This window comes from Aotus nancymaae, unplaced genomic scaffold (genome assembly GCF_030222135.1).
Source record: "Aotus nancymaae isolate 86718 unplaced genomic scaffold, 86718_ANA_hifiasm-v0.15.2.pri h1tg000006l, whole genome shotgun sequence".
Classification (NCBI taxonomy): Eukaryota; Metazoa; Chordata; class Mammalia; order Primates; family Aotidae; genus Aotus; species Aotus nancymaae.
The window spans coordinates 15,074,146-15,092,539 of NW_026988417.1; the positions used below are offsets into that span (position 1 = coordinate 15,074,146).

Sequence of the window (18,394 nt, forward strand, 5' to 3'; positions counted from 1 at the left end):
AGATTCCATGTCTTTGCCATTGTGAATAGTGCTATAATCAACATGTAAGTGCATGTCTTTTTTTGGGTAGAACAATTTATTTCCCTTTGAGCATATATCCAGTAGTGGGATTGCTAGGTTGAATCGTATTTCAGTTTTTATTAATAGTTCTTTAAGAAATCTCCAAACTGATTTTTCACAGTGGTTGAACTAATTTACATTCCCACCAACAGTGTATAAGTGACAAAGAAAATTCTCACATATTGTTGGCGGGAACGTAAATTAGTACAACTATTATGGAAAGCAGTATGGAAGTTTCTTAACAGGCTAAAAATAAAACTACCATATGATCCAGTAATCTCACTAGTGGACTTATAGCCAAAGAAAATAAAATTGTATGTCAAAGAGATAACTGCACTCCCATCTTTACTGCAGTTTCATTTATAGCAATGAAGATATGGAATCCACCTAAGTGTCTATCAATAAATGAATAAAGAAAATGTGGTATATATACACAATGGAATGCCCCTGTAAAAGAGAATAAAATCCTATCATTGGTGGCAACATGGATGAACCTGGAGGACATTATGTTAAGTGAAATAAGCCAGGCACAGAAAGGCAAGTTTCATATATTCTGCCTTACATGTGGGAGCTAAAAAAGTTGATCTCAGAGAAGTAGAAATAGAGCAGTGGTTACTAGAACCTGAGAAGAGCAGGGAGTAAGGGAAGATAGAGGTTGATTAATGGATACCGAATTATATATAGACAGGAGAAGTAAGTTTTAGTTTAGTGTTCTGTAGCATTGTAGGGTGACTACAGTGAACAATAATTTATTGTACATTTTCAAATTCTGAGAGGAGAAAATTTTGTACATTACCAGCACAAAGAAATGACAAACAAACTTTTGAGATGATGGATATGCCAATTACTCAGATTCAATCATTATGCATTGTATGCATGTGTTGAAATGTCACCCTTCACCCCATAAATATGTGCAATTATGTGTCATTTAAAAGTGATAAGAAAAATTAGTTTTTTTGTTCTCATTATTGACTTGTAAGAACCTTACATATTCTGAAAACAAGTCCTTTTTCAGATGTGTATTGCAAATATTTTCTTTCATTTTTGTGACTTACCTTTCCATTTTCTTTAATGGAAACGTTAAAAAGCAAAGTTTAAAAAAAATCTAGTTAAGTTCCCATTTGTTGTTTTTTTCCTATATGGCTTGTGCTTTACGTCTCTGATCCATTTCTAGTTAATGTTTAGGGTAGAAGTAGGGGTTGATCTCATAGAATTAGTGAGTAGAAAGTACATTAAGCAGGGGAAGTGATCAAGTGTGCTGATCAGTGACGCCCCTACCCAGAACCTTCCCCATTCTGGTTGATGGCAACTCCAACCTTCCAGTGTCTCAGGCATCAGACCTTGGGATTGTCTTGACTCTTTGTTTTCTGTAACATTTCCGAACCATTAAGAAATTCACAGTGAACCCAGAACCTGTTACTTGTCCCCATCTCTACTGCTACCACCTTAGTCCAAATCACTGCACTTGCTCAGATAACACTGAAATCTCGATCTCTGCCTTTTCTCTCTTTCACACTACACTCAACAAAGCAGCCGGGGCAGTGCTCTGAAACTTAAGTAATATCGTGTGCTTCTTGTGCTCAAAATCCTCTCTGGCTCCTCATTTCACCAGGAGTAGAAGCCAAATTCCTTAAATAGTTAATGAAGTCTTAGGTCTGCCCTCTTTACCTTTCTGACCTCATTTCTGTCTATTACTACTTCCACTCACACTGGCTTCTTTGCTGTTTTTTTTTAAAAAAATTTTATTTCCATATGTTTTTGGAGAACAGGTAGTGTTTGGTTACATAAGTAAGTTCTTTGGTGGTGATTTGTGAAATTTTGGTGCACCCATCATCTGAGCAGTTACACTTTTATTTTTAGTCTTTTATCCCCAAATTTCAGGCACTGGGATCTTTGTGATGCTTGTTCCTTCTGCCTAGAATGTTCCTGGGATGTTTGTGGAGCTAAGTCCCTCGCTTCCTTCAATTCTTTACTCAAATATGTCCACCCTATTTTAATGCCACCCTATTTAATACCACTGACACCTCCTCTCCCGTCACTCCTGACGCTCATTCTACTCTATTTTACCTTTTTCCCATAGAACTTATAAATTTCTAGCATGCTTTATAACTTACATATTCATTATGTTTGTTGTTTATTGTAAGTCTTGTTCCAGTAAAGTGTAAATTCCTAGAAGGACAGAGATCTTTGTTTTGTTCACTGATATACCCTATGTGCTCATAAGTGTTTCTAGCACCTAGTATGTGCTCAGTAAATATTTTCTGGGTTGACAAATTAATGATTTCTAAGCTTTCCTTCAGTCTGAAGAGTTATCTGATTTTAAGATTCTACTAAGATAATCCTAATTTCCTGTGACTCCCACCAATCACTCACTTCTCCCACAAGGTGGCAGTCTTTACCTTAAACACAGGTTCTGGTAGCCTCAAATTTGAGACTTAATAGGTGAGTTAACCTGCTTGTTTTCTGTGAGCCCTCACAGCCTACCCTGTGGGACTTGACAGCTGTAAACTTCAAACAATGAGTGTAATTACCCCTCAAGATCTAAGTGCTTTTAGGCAAGAGGATTTAGGGTATGAGAACTTTCCCTGGAAAGGGACACATTATAAAGATGATGTTGCTTAATTGACAGGGACTTTGAAACATAGTTGCTCTTTGTGAGAATGGTACAGGTTTAGAGAGAGGTGCCAGCACAGAGGAATGACACCTGAAGTGGGCTGACAACAGACAAACTGGATTTAACCACCAAATATAGCTGCGTTTTCACCTCTTCCTGCCATGTGCCCTCTTACCTGACTCATTTTACCCCAGCACTTGGGAATAACTGTGCCCTAGTCTGGTCTCGAACCTTCTGTACCACCTGGGGAAACAAGAACTCTTCTCGGGCTCTCAGATCCTCATTTCTGTTAAAGCCAATCCTATTCTGCAGGTAGGGCCATGGTTGTAAATTTCCTGTGAGAGGCAGCATTGTTAAGCAAAAAGAACAGTTTGGCAGGTAAGGCAGCTCTGCCACTTGGACAAGGTAATAAGCTTCTCTGGCTTTAGTCACTTTATATCTAAAACAGGGATGGTGCTAATACCTCGCCCACGGACTAGTGTGAGATTTAAATGTAAGGTACTTGGCACACTGGCAGGTGGTGAAAGCTCTGTGGTGATCATGACTTTCCCTTTCTCCTGCTAGTGCTGCCTCCCTCTGAGCACCTGCAGTCAATCTACCTTGGGTAGGTCAGAGAAGGTAGAAGGAAGTGGTGGGAGGTGAACTCGAGGGAATGACGCACAGGGGGATAGGGTGAGTGAGAGGTCTGGGATCTGCTGGCAGGAGCAGAATAGTAGGAAAGGGGAGGTCATGCCATTGACCTTGATTCTTGGCATTTGTGCCCAGCCTGTGCTGTGTTGAGCCTCCAGGTCACTGTTTGAGGAGGCGAGCAGAAAACTGCTATCAGATCAAGGCTTCTCCAGCCTTCCAGGAAAACTTTCATCAGTAGGTTAGTTGTCTTGTTCAGAAGCTGATTATGGAGCTTCAGCCAAGCATAAACATTGATTATGGCAGCCTGATTGTCACAGTGCCTTTGATTCTTAGGAAAGGGGACCTGAGATGTTCCCATTTCCTAAGACCCTCCAAGATTCTACAACATTTGGTATAGTTGCTCAGGCAATTTAACAAGAAAATCAAAATTTTATTATGACCCCCATTGTCATATATGCTTATCACAGAAAAAATGGAGAATATAAGGAGGAGAATAGAAGGTCACAAAACAACTCTGTACTCCTACTGTCCACGGATAGCTATTATAGGTAATTTCTCCAAGTTTTCTTTTGGATAGACAATCGTTGAGGATGCCCTGGTTTTAAAGTCTTAGGATGAAGGAATTATAGTTGAACAGTTCAAAACGATGTTATGAATTACTTTCAGATTTGTTTGCTTGATTGCATTAGCCTTCTCTGGGCCCTTTGGTAACTGTTTGGTTCCATCATGGTGGCTAAGTCAGGTGGCTCTGAAAAAAGAGCAATTTAAGACAAGTTTTTCTTTCTCTATAAATACTGTAGATCAGGCCTCTGTTCTTAGAAGCAATGTTGGGGATGGCCTTTTGGGAGGCTGTCTGATGAAGTGGCTAAGGGTATGGGGTCTGGACTTGGACAGTTAAGATGCAAATTCTAGCCGGGATATTCCAGTTGTGGAGTTTTGGGTGAGTTATTTGGTCTTCTGAGTTTGTAGGTAAAATGAGGATGATAATAATAGGTTTGTGTGATCCAATGTGATGCCTGTAAAACACTTAGCCAGATGCCTGCGTGAAGAAAGCTCTTGCTAAATGCTAACTGTTGTGGTTGTTATAATTATTACAGTGATTAGTCATTGCTGATTGTTGGCTAACTGGCTGTAAGAAATGAAAAGTCAAGTAAGGCAGTAGCAGTGGAGGGAAGTGGTAGACGGACTCAGGGGACACTTGTGGGTTCTGGGTCTGCCTGAATTTAAGTGCTGAGGAAAACTCAGTTGAATAACTGGTGTCTAACATTTAACTGCTATGTGACCTTGAGCTAGTCACATTCCTTTATAAACTTTCATTTCCTCATTTGTGAAATGAAAGGGTTTTGTTAGGTTACTTGTCATCAACCCTAGTTGACCATTAGAATCATTTGTGAGACTTTTTTAGATATTCTGGGTTCTGGGGTCTTCCACTTTCCCCAAGTCTGACTTTGTGGGTCTGAAAGCCGGCACTGCATCTTTTCCAAAGCTCTTTGGGTGACCTTGAAGTGTGGCCAGAACCGAGAACCTCTGAATAGGAGGACTTCCAACAGCACTTCTGGCTTAGGAAGGAGCAAATCACAGGCACAGAGTGAACTCTCAGGAAAGCTGCTGAGCTAACAATTGCCACACTATGTCCCTGTCCCAACTGCAGCACCTCTAGAACTCCCATGACTAAGGCTTCCAATTTTGGAACAGAAGAATCTTTGAAGAAAAATATTACTGAACTTTCAGAAATGACTCAGTCCTTCTCTGCTGCCTCTTTAGCCGGAAAGATCTGCCCCCTCCCTGTCTACCGCAGTCCCAATCCCTTTTTACTTCATCATATATATTTAAACCAACAAAAAAATCGACTTGCACAACCAAGGTGAGGTGTTTGGTTTTAAGGATAAGACAAATAGCTTCAGAAAACCTGCCCCCAATTTCTCATTGCCTCTCCTCATTTTCTCTTATTTGTAGGGCACAGTGAAAGCTCAGATTCATAAGATGTAGAAAGGGCAGAGAGTTAAGTTACAAACTCTTCCAAGGTCTGCTTCAACTCCAATGCTCTATAGTTCTGCTCCATTTAAACAAGGAGTTCTGTTAAATTTGAAACCTAGACTTTCTTGAATGCTGAGGTAATGTTTCTTGAAGTATGGTATATATACCTAAGAAGTATAAAGATAATTCTGGAGGTCTTTTAATTCTCTGGGATTCAATAAAAGTTTTGGTGATTATATATGAACAACTTATGAGAGCATCTGGTACATGTAGGTGCTCTGCACATTAATTTCTCTTTCCTGCCAGATATTTTAAAATGGAAAATTCTCTTATTCTTCCATCTTTGTTTGCAAAGATGCTGCTAAGGAAAGACGTAGAAGAGTTTTACGAGGGAGTTGGAGAAGTACCTGAGGCCACTGCATTAATTAATGGAATTAAAACAAGATCCCTTAAAGTGAAATAGCTGCCAAATCTCTTTTCTCTAAAATGTCCACAATGGTGCCCCATAAATTTTGATTGACACTGAAGTACATAATGTAATAAGCTTTCTTTCCTTAAATATAATGTATGGAGAAAACCAGATTGATAATGGTTTCCTGGCACGGCTTTCAAAGGCAAGTGTGGATGAAGTGGAAATATGCTGCTCAGATATTGGAAAGAAAGCACTGCTGAACTCTTCACATTTTTGTGTATGACCCAATGATTCTCAAACCTAAACTTGCCTCAGAATTGCCTGGGAGGGCTTATTAAAAGTTGATTGTTGGATGCCACCCTTGCATTAATTGATTGTACCTACAATTGTTCTATTTTTAAAAGGTCACATTTTAAGGTACTGGGGTGAGGACGTCATCATCTGAATTTCAGATGGGACATAACTCAACCCCTAACCCACTCCTACTGAGTAGTAAGTGCTATCTCTTGGTTTTGATTTTTATTTCCCTAGTGACTAATGATGTTGAGCATTTATATATGTGTTTATTAGCTATTTTTATATCCCTTATGAAAAAATGTGAATTAAAATACTTGGCCAATTTGTTACTTGAGTTATCCTTTTATTATTTAATTATAAGAGCTCTTTATTATTCTGGATACAAGTCCTGAAACAGAAATAATATTTGCAAATATTTTAATCCATTCTGTGAATTTTATTTTCACTTTCTTGATGGTGTCCTTTGAAGGACATAGGATTTTAATTTTGATAAAGTGTAATTTATTTCTTTTTTCTTTTGTTGCTGTGCTTTGGTGTCATATTTAAGAAATAATTGCCTAATCTAAGATTATGACAATTTTTTATTCTATGTTTGCCTTTAAGAATTTTCTAATTTAGGTCTTTCATTCATTTTGAGTCCATTTTGGTATATGATGTAAAATATGGGTCCTAATTTATTCTTTTGGATGTGGATATCTTGTTGTCCCTGCATCATTTGTTGAAAAGTGTTTTTCTTCTCCCATTGAATGACCTTGGCACTCTTGTCTAAAATTAACTGATGATAACTGTAAGACTTTATTTCTGGACTCTTTATTCCATTAATCAATATTTCTATCATTATTACTGAGCAATGTACTTGATGCCTGACAGATAGAAAAACCAATATTATGGAACTGGTTTTTGAGAAAAGCAAAAACTTTATTGTGAGGTTGACTCGCAAGGAAACAGGAGGCAAAGCTCAAATCTGTCTCCCCATCTGGGATCTGGGGCAAGTTTTATGGGTTAGGGAGGTCAAGCTGGTATGCAGAAACACTGGTAGGGCAGGTTTTGACTGGAAGGACTTTAAACAAGACCATTTATGGTAAGGTATGGTAAGGGGTCTTAACAGTGGACATTCCTGGGCTCAGGTTTTTTGCTTTTGAAAATGTTTGGGCCCTCAGGTTCCAGTCATGTCTTGACCCTTTGCTTCTGTGGTGGGGCAGGAGTAAAATTTTACTTCTGGGTGTTATTCAAGGTTGGCGTCTTCTTTTCTGCATTGGCTTTGGCTGTGTGACTTACAACTTTTTGGCTGTGTGCCTGCAAAATAACTTGACATCCTATTATCAATGGAGTAAGGCCAGTTAGAGCTGGTCCTGGGAATATGTCATTATGCTAGTACCAATTGTCTCGATTATTGTAGCATTGTAGTAAGTTTTGAAATAAGGAAGTGCGTGTCTTTAAACTTTGGCTTTCTTTTTCATGATTTTTGCCTTTTCTGTGTTCCTTGTATTTCCATATGAATTTTAGGATAAACTTAATTTCTGCAAAAGAGGGAACTGGGATTTTTAGAGGGATTGCATTGAAGCTGTAAATCAGTTTGGAGAATACTACCATCTTAACAATATTAAGTCTGATTCATGAATGTAGACTGTTTTCCATTTGTTAAGTTCTTCTTTAATTTTTAACAGTGTTCTGTAGTTTTCAGTGTTCCTGTCCTGTAATTCTTTGTTGTATTTACTCCTAAGAATATTAATATTCTTAGAATATTCTTAATATTCTAAGAATATTTTTGTTTTGCTGCTATTATGGAATATTCAATTTTGTTAAAATATATAATGGAATTTAAAAAATTTCAGATTTCAATTTTATATTTTTTATTGCTAGTATATAGAAATGCAGTTTTTTTTATATTGATCTTGTAACCTGAAACCTTGCTGAAAATGTTTATTAGTTCTAATAGTTTCCTTTTTGTGGATTTCTTAGAATTTTCTATACACAGTATCATGTCATCTATGAAGGGATAGGTTTACTTCTTCCTTTCTAATCTGGATGAGTTTAGTTTCTTTTTCTTACCTAAATTCCTTGGCTAGAACTCCAATACAATGTTGACTATAAGTGATAAAATCAGACATCTTTGGATTGTACTTGATCTTAAGAGGGGGCATCCAGTCTTTTATCATTATGTAAAATGATAGCTGTGGGGTTTAACAGATGAATTTTATCAGGTTGAGAAAATTCCATTTTATTTCTAACTTGCTTAATGTTCCTTTTTTCAAAACAAAGGAGTTGGATTTTGCCTAGTGGTTTTTCTGTATCTGTTGTGATGATCATATGGTTTTTGTCATCTATTCTACAAATTGTAGTGTATTATGTTCATTGATTTTTATATGTTAGTTTTTAAAATTTTACTTTAAGTTCTGAGATACATGTGCAGAACATGGAGGTTACATAGGAATACATGTGCCATGGTGGTTTGCTGTACCTATCAACCCGTCATCTAGGTTTTAAGCCTGGCATGCATTAAGTATTTGTCCTAATGCTCTGCCTCCCCTTGCCCCCAACCTCTTGACAGGCTCTGGTATATGTTATTTCCCTCCCTGTGTCCATGTGTTCTATTCCCACTTATAAGTAAGAACCTGCAGTGTTTGGTTTTCTTTTCCTGTGTTAGTTAGCTGAGAATGATGATTTCCAGCTTCATCCATGTTTCTGCAAAGGACATGAACTCATTCTTTTTTATGGCTGCATAGTATTCCATGGTGTATATGTGCCACATTTTCTTTATCCAGTCTATCATTGATGGGCATTTAGGTTGGCTCCAAGTCTTTGTATTGTAAATAGTGCTGCAATAAACATATGTGTGCATGTGTCTTTATATTAGAATGATTTATATTCCTTTGGCCATATACCCAGTAATGGGATTGCTGGGACAAATGGTATTTCTGGTTCTAGATTCTTGAGGAATCACCACATTGTCTTCCACAATGGTTGAACTAATTTACACTCCCACCAACAGTGTAAAGGCATTCTTGTTTCTACACAGTCTCACCAACATTTGTTGTTTCTTGACTTTTTAATAATCACCATTCTAACTGGTGTGAGATGGTATCTCATTGTGGTTTTTATTTGCATTTCTCTAATGACCAGTGATCATAAGCTTTTTTTCATATATTCGTTGGCCACATAAATGTCTTCTTTTGAGAAATGTCTGTTAATATCCATCATTCATTTTTTGATGGGGTTGTTTTATATTTTTTCTTGTAAATTTGTTTAAGTTTCTTGTAGATTCTGGATATTAGACCTTTGTCGGATGGATAGACTGCAAAAATTTTCTCCCATTCTATAGGTTGTCTGTTCATTCTGATGATAATTTCCTTTGCTGTGCAGAGGTCTTTAGTTTAGATCCCATTTGTCAATTTTGGCTTTTGCTGCAATTTTTTTTGGTGATTTAGTCATGAAGTCTTTGCCCATGGCTATGTCTTGAGTAGTATTGCCTAAATTTTCTTCTACGGTTTTTATGGTTTTACATTTAAGTCTTTAATCCATCTTGAGTTAATTTTTATGTAAGATGTAAGGAAGGGATCCAGTTTCTGTTTTCTGCATATGGCTAGCCAGTTTTCCCAGCACCATTTATTAAATAAGGAATCCATTCCCCATTGGTTGTTTTTGTCAGGTTTGTCAAATATCAGATGGTTATAGATGTGTGGTGTTATATCTGAGGTCTCTGTTCTGTTCCATTGGTCTGTGTATCTGTTTTGGTACCAGTACCATGCTGTTTTGGTTACTGTAGCCTTGTAGTATAGTTTGTAGTCAGGTAGAGTCTTGGTTATACAGGCTCTTTTTTGGTCCCATATGAAATTTAAAGTAGTTTTTCTTAATTCTACAAAGAAAGTCAATGGTAGCTTAATGGGAATAGTATTGAATCTATAAATTACTTCAGAAAGAATGGCCATTTTCATGATATTAATTCTTCCTATCAATAAGCATGGCATATTTTCCATTTGTTTGTGTCCTCTCTTATTTCCTTAAGCAGTGGTTTGTAGTTCTCCTTGAAGAAGTCCTTTACGTCTCTTGGAAATTGTATTCCTAGGTATTTTATTCTCTTTGTAGCAATTGTAAATGGGAATTAACTCATGGTTTGGCTCTCTTCTTGTCTATTATTGGTGTCTAGAAATGCTTGTGATTTTTGCACATTGATTTTATATCCTGAGACTTTGATGAACTTGCTTATCAACTTAAGGAGTTTTTTATGCTGAGACAATGGGGTTTTCTAAATATATAATCATGTTGTCTACAGAGAGAGACAATTTGACTTTCTCTCTTCCTATATAAATGCCCTTTATTACTTTCTGTTGCCTGATTGCCCCGGCCAGAACATCCAATATTATGTTGAATACTAGTGGTGAGAGAGGGCATCCTTGTCTTATGCCTGTTTTTGATGGGAATGATTTCAGCTTTTGCCCATTCAGTATGATATTGGCTATGGATTTGTCTGAAATAGCTCTTATTTTGTGATATGTTCCATCAATACCTAGTTTATTGAGAATTTTTAGCATGAAGGGATGTTGAATTTTTTGAAGGACTTTTAGCATCTATTGAGATAATCATGTGGTTTTTGTCATTAGTTCTGTTTATTTGATGAGTTATGTTCATTGATTTGTGTATGTTGAACCATCTTGCATCCCAGAGCGGAAGCTGACTTGATCATGGTGGACAAGATTCTGATGTGCTGCTGGATTTGATTTGCTGGTATTTTATTGAGGATTTTTGCATCTATGATCCTCAGGGATATTGGGATGAAATACTCTTTTTTTTGTTGTGTCTCTGCCAGGCTTTGGTATCAGAATGATGCTGGCCTCAGTTAGGGAAGAGTCCTTATTTTTCTATTGTTTGAAATATTTTCAGAAGGAATGGTACCAGCTTCTCTTTGTATCTCTGGTAGACCACGTATTAGATGGAATGATATGTACGGACTACCTGGCACATAATAGTTGTTTCCTAAATGAGATTCTAAAAAATAACTATGTTCCAAAAATATTTTTTAAATGTAATAATTCATGTTTTATTTTATTTTCTGTTTTATCTCACAGACATGTAGACTGTCAAAACATATGGGCTGCATTCAAGAGTGCATTTATTTCAAAACATCCTTGCAACATCACAGAAGAAGACTATCAGTCACTACTGAAGTTGGGAAATCAGACTGTACCTTGCAACAAGGTAATTGGGGGCAAGCTATTGATTTTATAACCGGGGATAAAAACCAAAGGTAAAAATGCACAGGACCAATTATTTTTCAATTTTTATTTTTGAGACAGAGTCTCACTCTGTCACCAGACTGGACTGCAGTGGTGCGATCTCGGCTCATTGCATTCTCTGCCTCCTGGTTTCAAATGATTCTTGTGTGTCAGACTCCCGAGGAGCTGGGACTACAGGCATGTGCCAGCACATCCAGCTAATTTTTGTATTTTTAGTAGAGGCGGGGTTTCACCATGTTGGCCAGGATGGTCTTGATAACCTTGTGATCCGCCTCGAGGCCTGCCTTGGCCTCCCAGAGTGTTGGGATTACAGGTGTGAGCCACTGTGCCCAGCCAGTACCAAATTTTGATTAGAATGAGGAAGAGGAAAAATCCAGACATTATAGGGTGGGTGTGGTTGATAGGAATGGAATTTGCTGCCATTGAGGGGCCATGATATAATTAAGATTTAGGACATCTGGAGAAAAGAGGTAAGAGAGAGAAATGGGGACAGATAAATAGGAAAGGAGATTTAGCCAAAAATTAGGCAGAAAAAATCTAACACCAAACCCAACTCAAACAAACAAACAAACAAATTAAACCAAACTCTATAATTACAAAACTTTCCCCTGATCAATGATATTATTATTATTAGTAGTAATAATAACAACAATGCCAAGTTACACTTGCAGAGTCCTTTTTTTTGCTTACAAAAGACTCTCCTAATCCTTATCTTCTTAGGCCTTCACAGCCATTCTGTGGAATGGGCAGGTCAGATGTCAGCATCCCCATTTCACCAGTGAGAAAACTGAGACTTGGTGTGTTTAGGTGACCAGTGTTGCCCAAATTTGGCAGGCTTGAAAGTGACCAGTTTAAATATAAATGGTATGATACTTGGAGCCACAGAGGCCTGGATTCTAATATGTTGATTATATTGGAAAAGGTCTATCAGAGTGCACCTTTTCTGTAGTCAATGTTTAAGGCAAAATTCCATGTGCCTAAAATTATGTTTGTGAAGCCCTTAACTCCATCCACAAATTACAGCCTCTCATTCCATTGTTGGTGAGCTGGAGTCATTGTGAAACTTCTCCATTCACCAGGTACGATGCCCTATGCAGAAAAGTTGTCTGGAAAATGATAACCCAGGCTGATATTTGTCAAATAAGTGACTATACAATGGATAGCATGCTAGGCAATTTACTTGCATTTATCTCAGTTAATCTCCCTAGCACCCCATGAGTTTATTTCAGTCATTATCATTACCATATTACAGGTGTAGAAAGTGGGGCTTAGTGATGTTTTGGTTGCTCAAGGCGAAACACCTAATAATTGATGATAATGCTGGGCTTCAATAAGGACTGGAATCTTAGGGCCCATGCTTTAAACCAATATCCTCCTCTGACTCCTATTAAGAATGAATGGGGGGAGGGGCAAGATGGCTGAATAGGAACAGCTCTAGTCTGCAGCTTGCAGCGAGACCAATGCAGAAGGTGGGTGGTTTCTACATTTCCAACTGAGATCAGGAGATTCCCTCGTGTGTCTATGCCACCAGGGCCCTGGGTTTCAAGCACAAACTGAGCTGCTGTTTGGGCAGACCCTGAGCTAGCTGCAGGAGTTTTTTTTCATACCCCAGTGGCACCTGTAACCTCAGTGAGACAAAACTGTTCACTACCCCAGAAATGGGACTGAAGCCAGGGAGCCAAGTGGGTTCACTCAGTAGGTCTCACTCCCATGGAGCCTAGCAAACTGAGAATCACTGGCTGAAATTCTTGCTGCCAGTCCAACAGTCTGAAGTCAACCTGAGATGATGGAGCTGTGTCGGGGATGGGCGTCTGCTGTTACTGAAGCTTTAGGCAGTTTTCCCATGACAGTGCTAAGGAGGCTGGGAAGTCTGGGCTGGGTGTGGCAACATGGCTGTGGCCAGACTGCTTCTCTAGATTCCTTCTCACTTCCCAGGGCATCTCTGAAGGAAAGGTAACAGCCCTAGTCAGGGACCTACAGACAAAACCTCCATGTCTCTGGGACAGAGCACTTGGAGGAAGGGGCAGCTGTGGGCGTAGCTTCAGTGGATTTAATAGTTTTTGCCTGCCAGCTCTGAAGACAGCAGCTGCTCCTGACAAGAGGGATTCTATCAGCACAGCACACCAGCTCTGCTAAGGGACAGACTGCCTCCTCAAGTGGGTTCCTCCTACCCCTGCATCTCCTGACTGGGAGCAACCTCTCAACAGGGGTCAACAGACACCTCATACAGGAGAGCTTTGGCTGGCATCAGGCTGGTGCTCCTCTGGAATGAAGCTTCCAGAGGAAGGAACAGGAACTAATCTTTACTGTTCTACAGCCTCCACTGGTGATTGGCTGGCATCAGGCTGGTGCCCCTCTGGAATGAAGCTTCCAGAGGAAGGAACAGGTACTAATCTTTGCTGTTCTAGAGACTCCACTGGTGATACCCAGGCAAACAAGGTCTGGAGTGGACTTTCGGCAAACTGCAGCAGCCCTGCAGAAGAGGTGCCTGGCTGTTAGAAGAAAAACTAATAAATAGAAAACAACAACATCAACATCAACAAAAAGAACTCCCCCACAAAAACCCCATCCAAAGGTTATCAACCTCAAAGATTAAAGGTAGATAAATCCACTAAGAGAAGGAAAAACCAGCACAAAAATGCTGAAAATTCCAAAAACCAGAATGCCTCTTCTTCTCCAAATGATCACAACTGCTCTCCAGCAAGGGTAGAAAACTCGATGGAAAATGAGATTGATGAATTGACAGAAGTAGGCTTCAGAAGGTGGGTAATAACAAACTCCTCTGAGCTAAAGGAACATGTTCTAACCCAATTCAAGGAAGCTAAGAACCTTGATAAAAGGTTACAGGAACTGCTAACTAGAATAACCAGTTTAGAAAGGAACATAAATGATCTGATGGAGCTGAAAAACAAAGAATGAGAACTTTGTGAAGCATTAACAAATATCAATTTGAATTGATCAAGTAAAAGAGAGGGTATCAGAGATTGAAGAGCAACTTACTGATATAAGATGTGAAGATGAGAATAGGAAAAAAAAAATGAAAAGGAATGAACAAAGCCTCCAAGAAATATATGACTATGTGAAAAGACCAAACCTATGATTGATTGGTGTACCTGAACGTGACAGGGAGAATGGAACCAAGTTGGAAAACACACTTCAGGTTATTATCCAGAAGAACTTCCCCAACCTAGCAAGACAGGCCAACATTCAAATTCGGGAAATTCAGAGGACTCCACTAATATACTCCTTGAGAAGAACAACTCCAAGACATAATTGTCAGATTCTCCAAGGTTGAAATGAAGGAAAAAATGTTAAAGGCAGCCAGAGAGAAAGGTCAGGTTACCTACAAAGGGAAGTCCATCAGATTAATGGCAGATCTCTCTGCAGAAAGCCAGAAGAGAGTGGGAGCCAATATTGAACTTTCTTAAAGAAAAGAATTTTCAACCCAGAATTATATAACCAGCCAAACTAATCTTCATAAGCAAAGGAGAAATAAAATGCTTCCTAGACAAGCAAATGCTGAGGGATTTTGTCACTGCTAGGCCTGCATTACAAGAGCTCCTTAAGGAACCACTAAGTATGGAAAGAAAAAACCAGTACCAGCCACTTCAAAAACATACAAAAATATAAAGACCAATGACTCTGTGAAGAAACTGCTTCAACTAATGTACAAAATAACCAGCTAGCATCATGATGACAGGGTCAAATCCACACATAACAATATTAACCTTAAATGTAAATAGGCTAAATGCCCTGATTAAAAAAACACAGACTGTCTAACTGGATAAAGAGTCAAGACCTATCAGTGTGCTGTATTCAGGAGAACCATCTTACTTTCAAAGACATAGATAGGCTCAAAATAAAGGGATGGAGAAATATTCACCAAGAAAAAAAAACAGGGGTTCAATCCTAGTCTCTGACAAAACAGACTTTAAACCAACAAAAATAAAAAAAAGACAAAGATGGGCATTACATAATGGTAAAGGGATCAATGCAAAAAGAAGAGCTACCTATCTTAAATATATATGCACCCAATACAGGCACACCCAGATTCATAAAACAAGTTCTTAGAGATTTACAAAAATACTTAGACTCCACACAATAATAGTGGGAGGGTTTAACAGTCTAATATTGGTCAACATTAGACTGACCAATGAGACAAAAAATTAACAAGATATTCAGGACTTGAACTCAGCTCTGGACTAAGCAGACCTAAGAGACTTCTACAGAACTCTCCAACCCAAATCGACAGAATGTACATTCTTCTCAGTGCCACATACACTTATTCTAATATGGACTATGTAATTAGATGAAAACACTCCTCAGCAAATGCAAAACAACAGAAATCATAACAGTCTCTCAGACCACAGTGCAATCAAATTAGAACTCAGGATTAAGAAACTCACTTTCAACACTGCACAATTACATGGAAATTGAACAACCTGCTCCTAAATGACTACTGAGTAAATAACAAAATTAAGGCAGAAATAAAGAAGTTATTTGAAACCAATGAGAACAAAGAGACAACATACCAGAATCTCTGGGACACAGCTAAAGCAGTGTTAAGAGGGAAATTTATAGCACTAAATGCTCATGTCAGAAAGCTGGAAAGATCTAAAATTGATACCCTAATATCACAATTAAATGAACTAGAGAAGCAAAAGCAAACAAATTGAAAAGCCAGCAGAAAACAAGAAACAGCTAAGATGAGAGCAGGACTGAGGGAGATAGAGACATGAAAAAACACTTCAAAAACTCAATGAATCCAGGAGCTGGATTTTTGAAAAGATTAGTAAAATATATAGACCACTAGCTAGACCAATAGAGAAGAAAAGAGAGAAGAATCAAATAGACACAATAAAAAATGATAAAGAGGATATCACCACTGATCCCACAGAAATACACACTACCATCACAGAATACTATAAACACCTCTGTGCAAATAAACTAGGAAATTAGAAGAAATGGATAAATTCCTGGACACATACACCATCCTAAAATGAAACCAGAAAGAAGTCAAATCCCTGAGCAGACCAATAACAAGTTCTGATATTCAATCAGTAATGAGTAGCCTACCAACCAAAAAAAGCTCAGGACCAGGTGGATTCACAGCCAAATTCTACCAGAGGTACAAAGAGGAGCTGGTACCATTCCTTCTGACACTATTCCAAACAATAGAAAAAGAAGGACTCCTTCCTAACTGATTATATGAGGCCAGTATCATCCTGAATACCAAAACTTTGCATAGACACAACAAAAAAAGAATTGTCAGCCTGATATTCCTGATGAACATTGATGCGAAAATCCTCAATAAAATACTGGCAAAATAAAATCCATGTCCTTTATAGGGACATGGATGAAGCTGGAAGCCATCATTCTCAGCAAGCTAACACAGGAACAGAAAACCAAACCCTGCATATTCTCATAGGTGGGAGCTGAACAGTGAGAACACATGGGCACAGGAAGGGGAACATCACACACCAGGACTGTTGGTGGGTAGGGTACAAAGGGAGGGAGAGCATTAAGACAAATACCTAATGCATTTGGGGCTTGAAACCTAGATGATGGGTTGATAGGTACAGCAAACCACCATAGCACATGTATACCTATGTAATAAGCCTGTATGTTCTGCACATGTATCTGAGAACTTAAAGAAAAAAAAAATAAGACAAAATAGATTCTTAGCAGCCAAGATGGCTGAATAAAAAAAGCTCTGGTCTGTGACTCCCCCTGAGAAGAATGAAAATGGTGAATGAATTCTACATCTTCAATTGAGGTACCCAGGTTCTCTCATTGGGACTGACTAAATGATTGGTGTAACATATGGAGAACGAGGAAAAGCAGGGTGAGGCGACGGCTCATCAGGAGCTACATGGGGCAGAAGGTGCTCCCAAGGAAGGGGGTAAGGGATTGTGCTACCCTTCCCTAAAAATCACACTTTCCCCACAGATCCTTTCAACCTGCAGATCAGGAAGTCCCCTTGTGAGCCCATGCCACCAGGGCCTAGGATCCCAAGCACAGAAGTGGTCAGACTCACAGTGGCTGCTGGGGTCGGGGACAGCTCAGGCAGGCACTGACACGTAGGAGTTTTTGCATACTCTGGATCTGGGAACTCCAGTGAGGCAGGATATCCACCCAATCCAATGGGAATGGGGCTGAAGCCAGGGAGTCAAACAGCCTCACTCAGTGGTCCCCCCTTCCACAGAACCCCACAAGCTGAAACCCACTGGCTTGGAATCCCCTTTGGCCAGTGCAGCAGGCTGGAGACTGTCTAAGAAGACTGAGTTCTGGTTGGGGAGGGAAAGCCTCCATCACAGCAGCTCCAGTTTACCGTTTTCATCTGCTGCTGGCACCAGAAAGACTGGGCAGTTTGGATGGGGAGCAGTTCCCCACAGCACAACTCAACAGCTATGACAGTTTGTGGCCACGCTGCTTCTTTAAGTGAGACTCCAATCTCTTCCCAGCCAGGGGTTTATGGACAGAACTCTGATCTCCCTCAGAGGAGCCCCTAGGAGGAGGGGCAGCTGAGGTGTCATGGGCCAGTGGTCTTAGACTTTTCTGCCTGCCAGTTCTGGAGAGTTAGGGCAGCCAGGATGAGGGGGATTCCCCGGCACATCACACCTGCTCCACCAAGGACAACCAGACTGCTTATTTAAGTGGGTCCCTGATCCCATTCCTCCTGACTGGGTGAAACCTCCAAAAAGGGGTCTCTAGACACCTCATACAGTGGCATCTGGCCAGTGTGAGGTTAGTGCCTTTCCGGGACAGAGCTCCCAGAGGAAGAAGCAGGCTGCCACCTTTGCTGTTCTGTAGCCTCCACTGGTGATACCTTCAGGTGCGGGAGGAACCCAGGTGAGTAGGGCCTGGAGTGAACCCCCCAGCAAACTGCAGCAGCTTTATGGCAGAGGGGTCTGACTGCTAAAAGAAAAACAAACAGAAAGCAACAACATCAATGAAAAAGACCCCACGAAAACCCAACCAAAGGTCAGAAATCTCAAAGATAAAAAAGGTAGATAAACCCATGAAGATGAGAAAGAATCAGCACAAAGATGCTGAAAACTCAAAAAGCCAGTGTGCCTCTTCTCCTACAAATTATCTTAACACGTCTCCAGCAAGGGCACAGAACTGGGCTGAGGCTGAGATGAATGAATTGACAGAATAAGCTTCAGA

At 39.5% G+C, this 18,394-nt stretch overlaps 1 protein-coding gene across 2 annotated transcripts in view; it reads left to right on the plus strand.

Annotated features, from left to right (window-relative positions):
* CD38 (CD38 molecule) overlaps positions 1-18,394 on the plus strand; it is a 68,179-nt gene that overhangs the window by 23,075 nt on the left and 26,710 nt on the right. For both annotated transcript variants that reach the window (XM_021668215.2, XM_064365799.1), the window contains exon 2: positions 11,057-11,186. In XM_021668215.2, the coding sequence (XP_021523890.1) occupies positions 11,057-11,186 (130 nt within the window). The remainder of the gene's footprint in view (positions 1-11,056; positions 11,187-18,394) is intronic.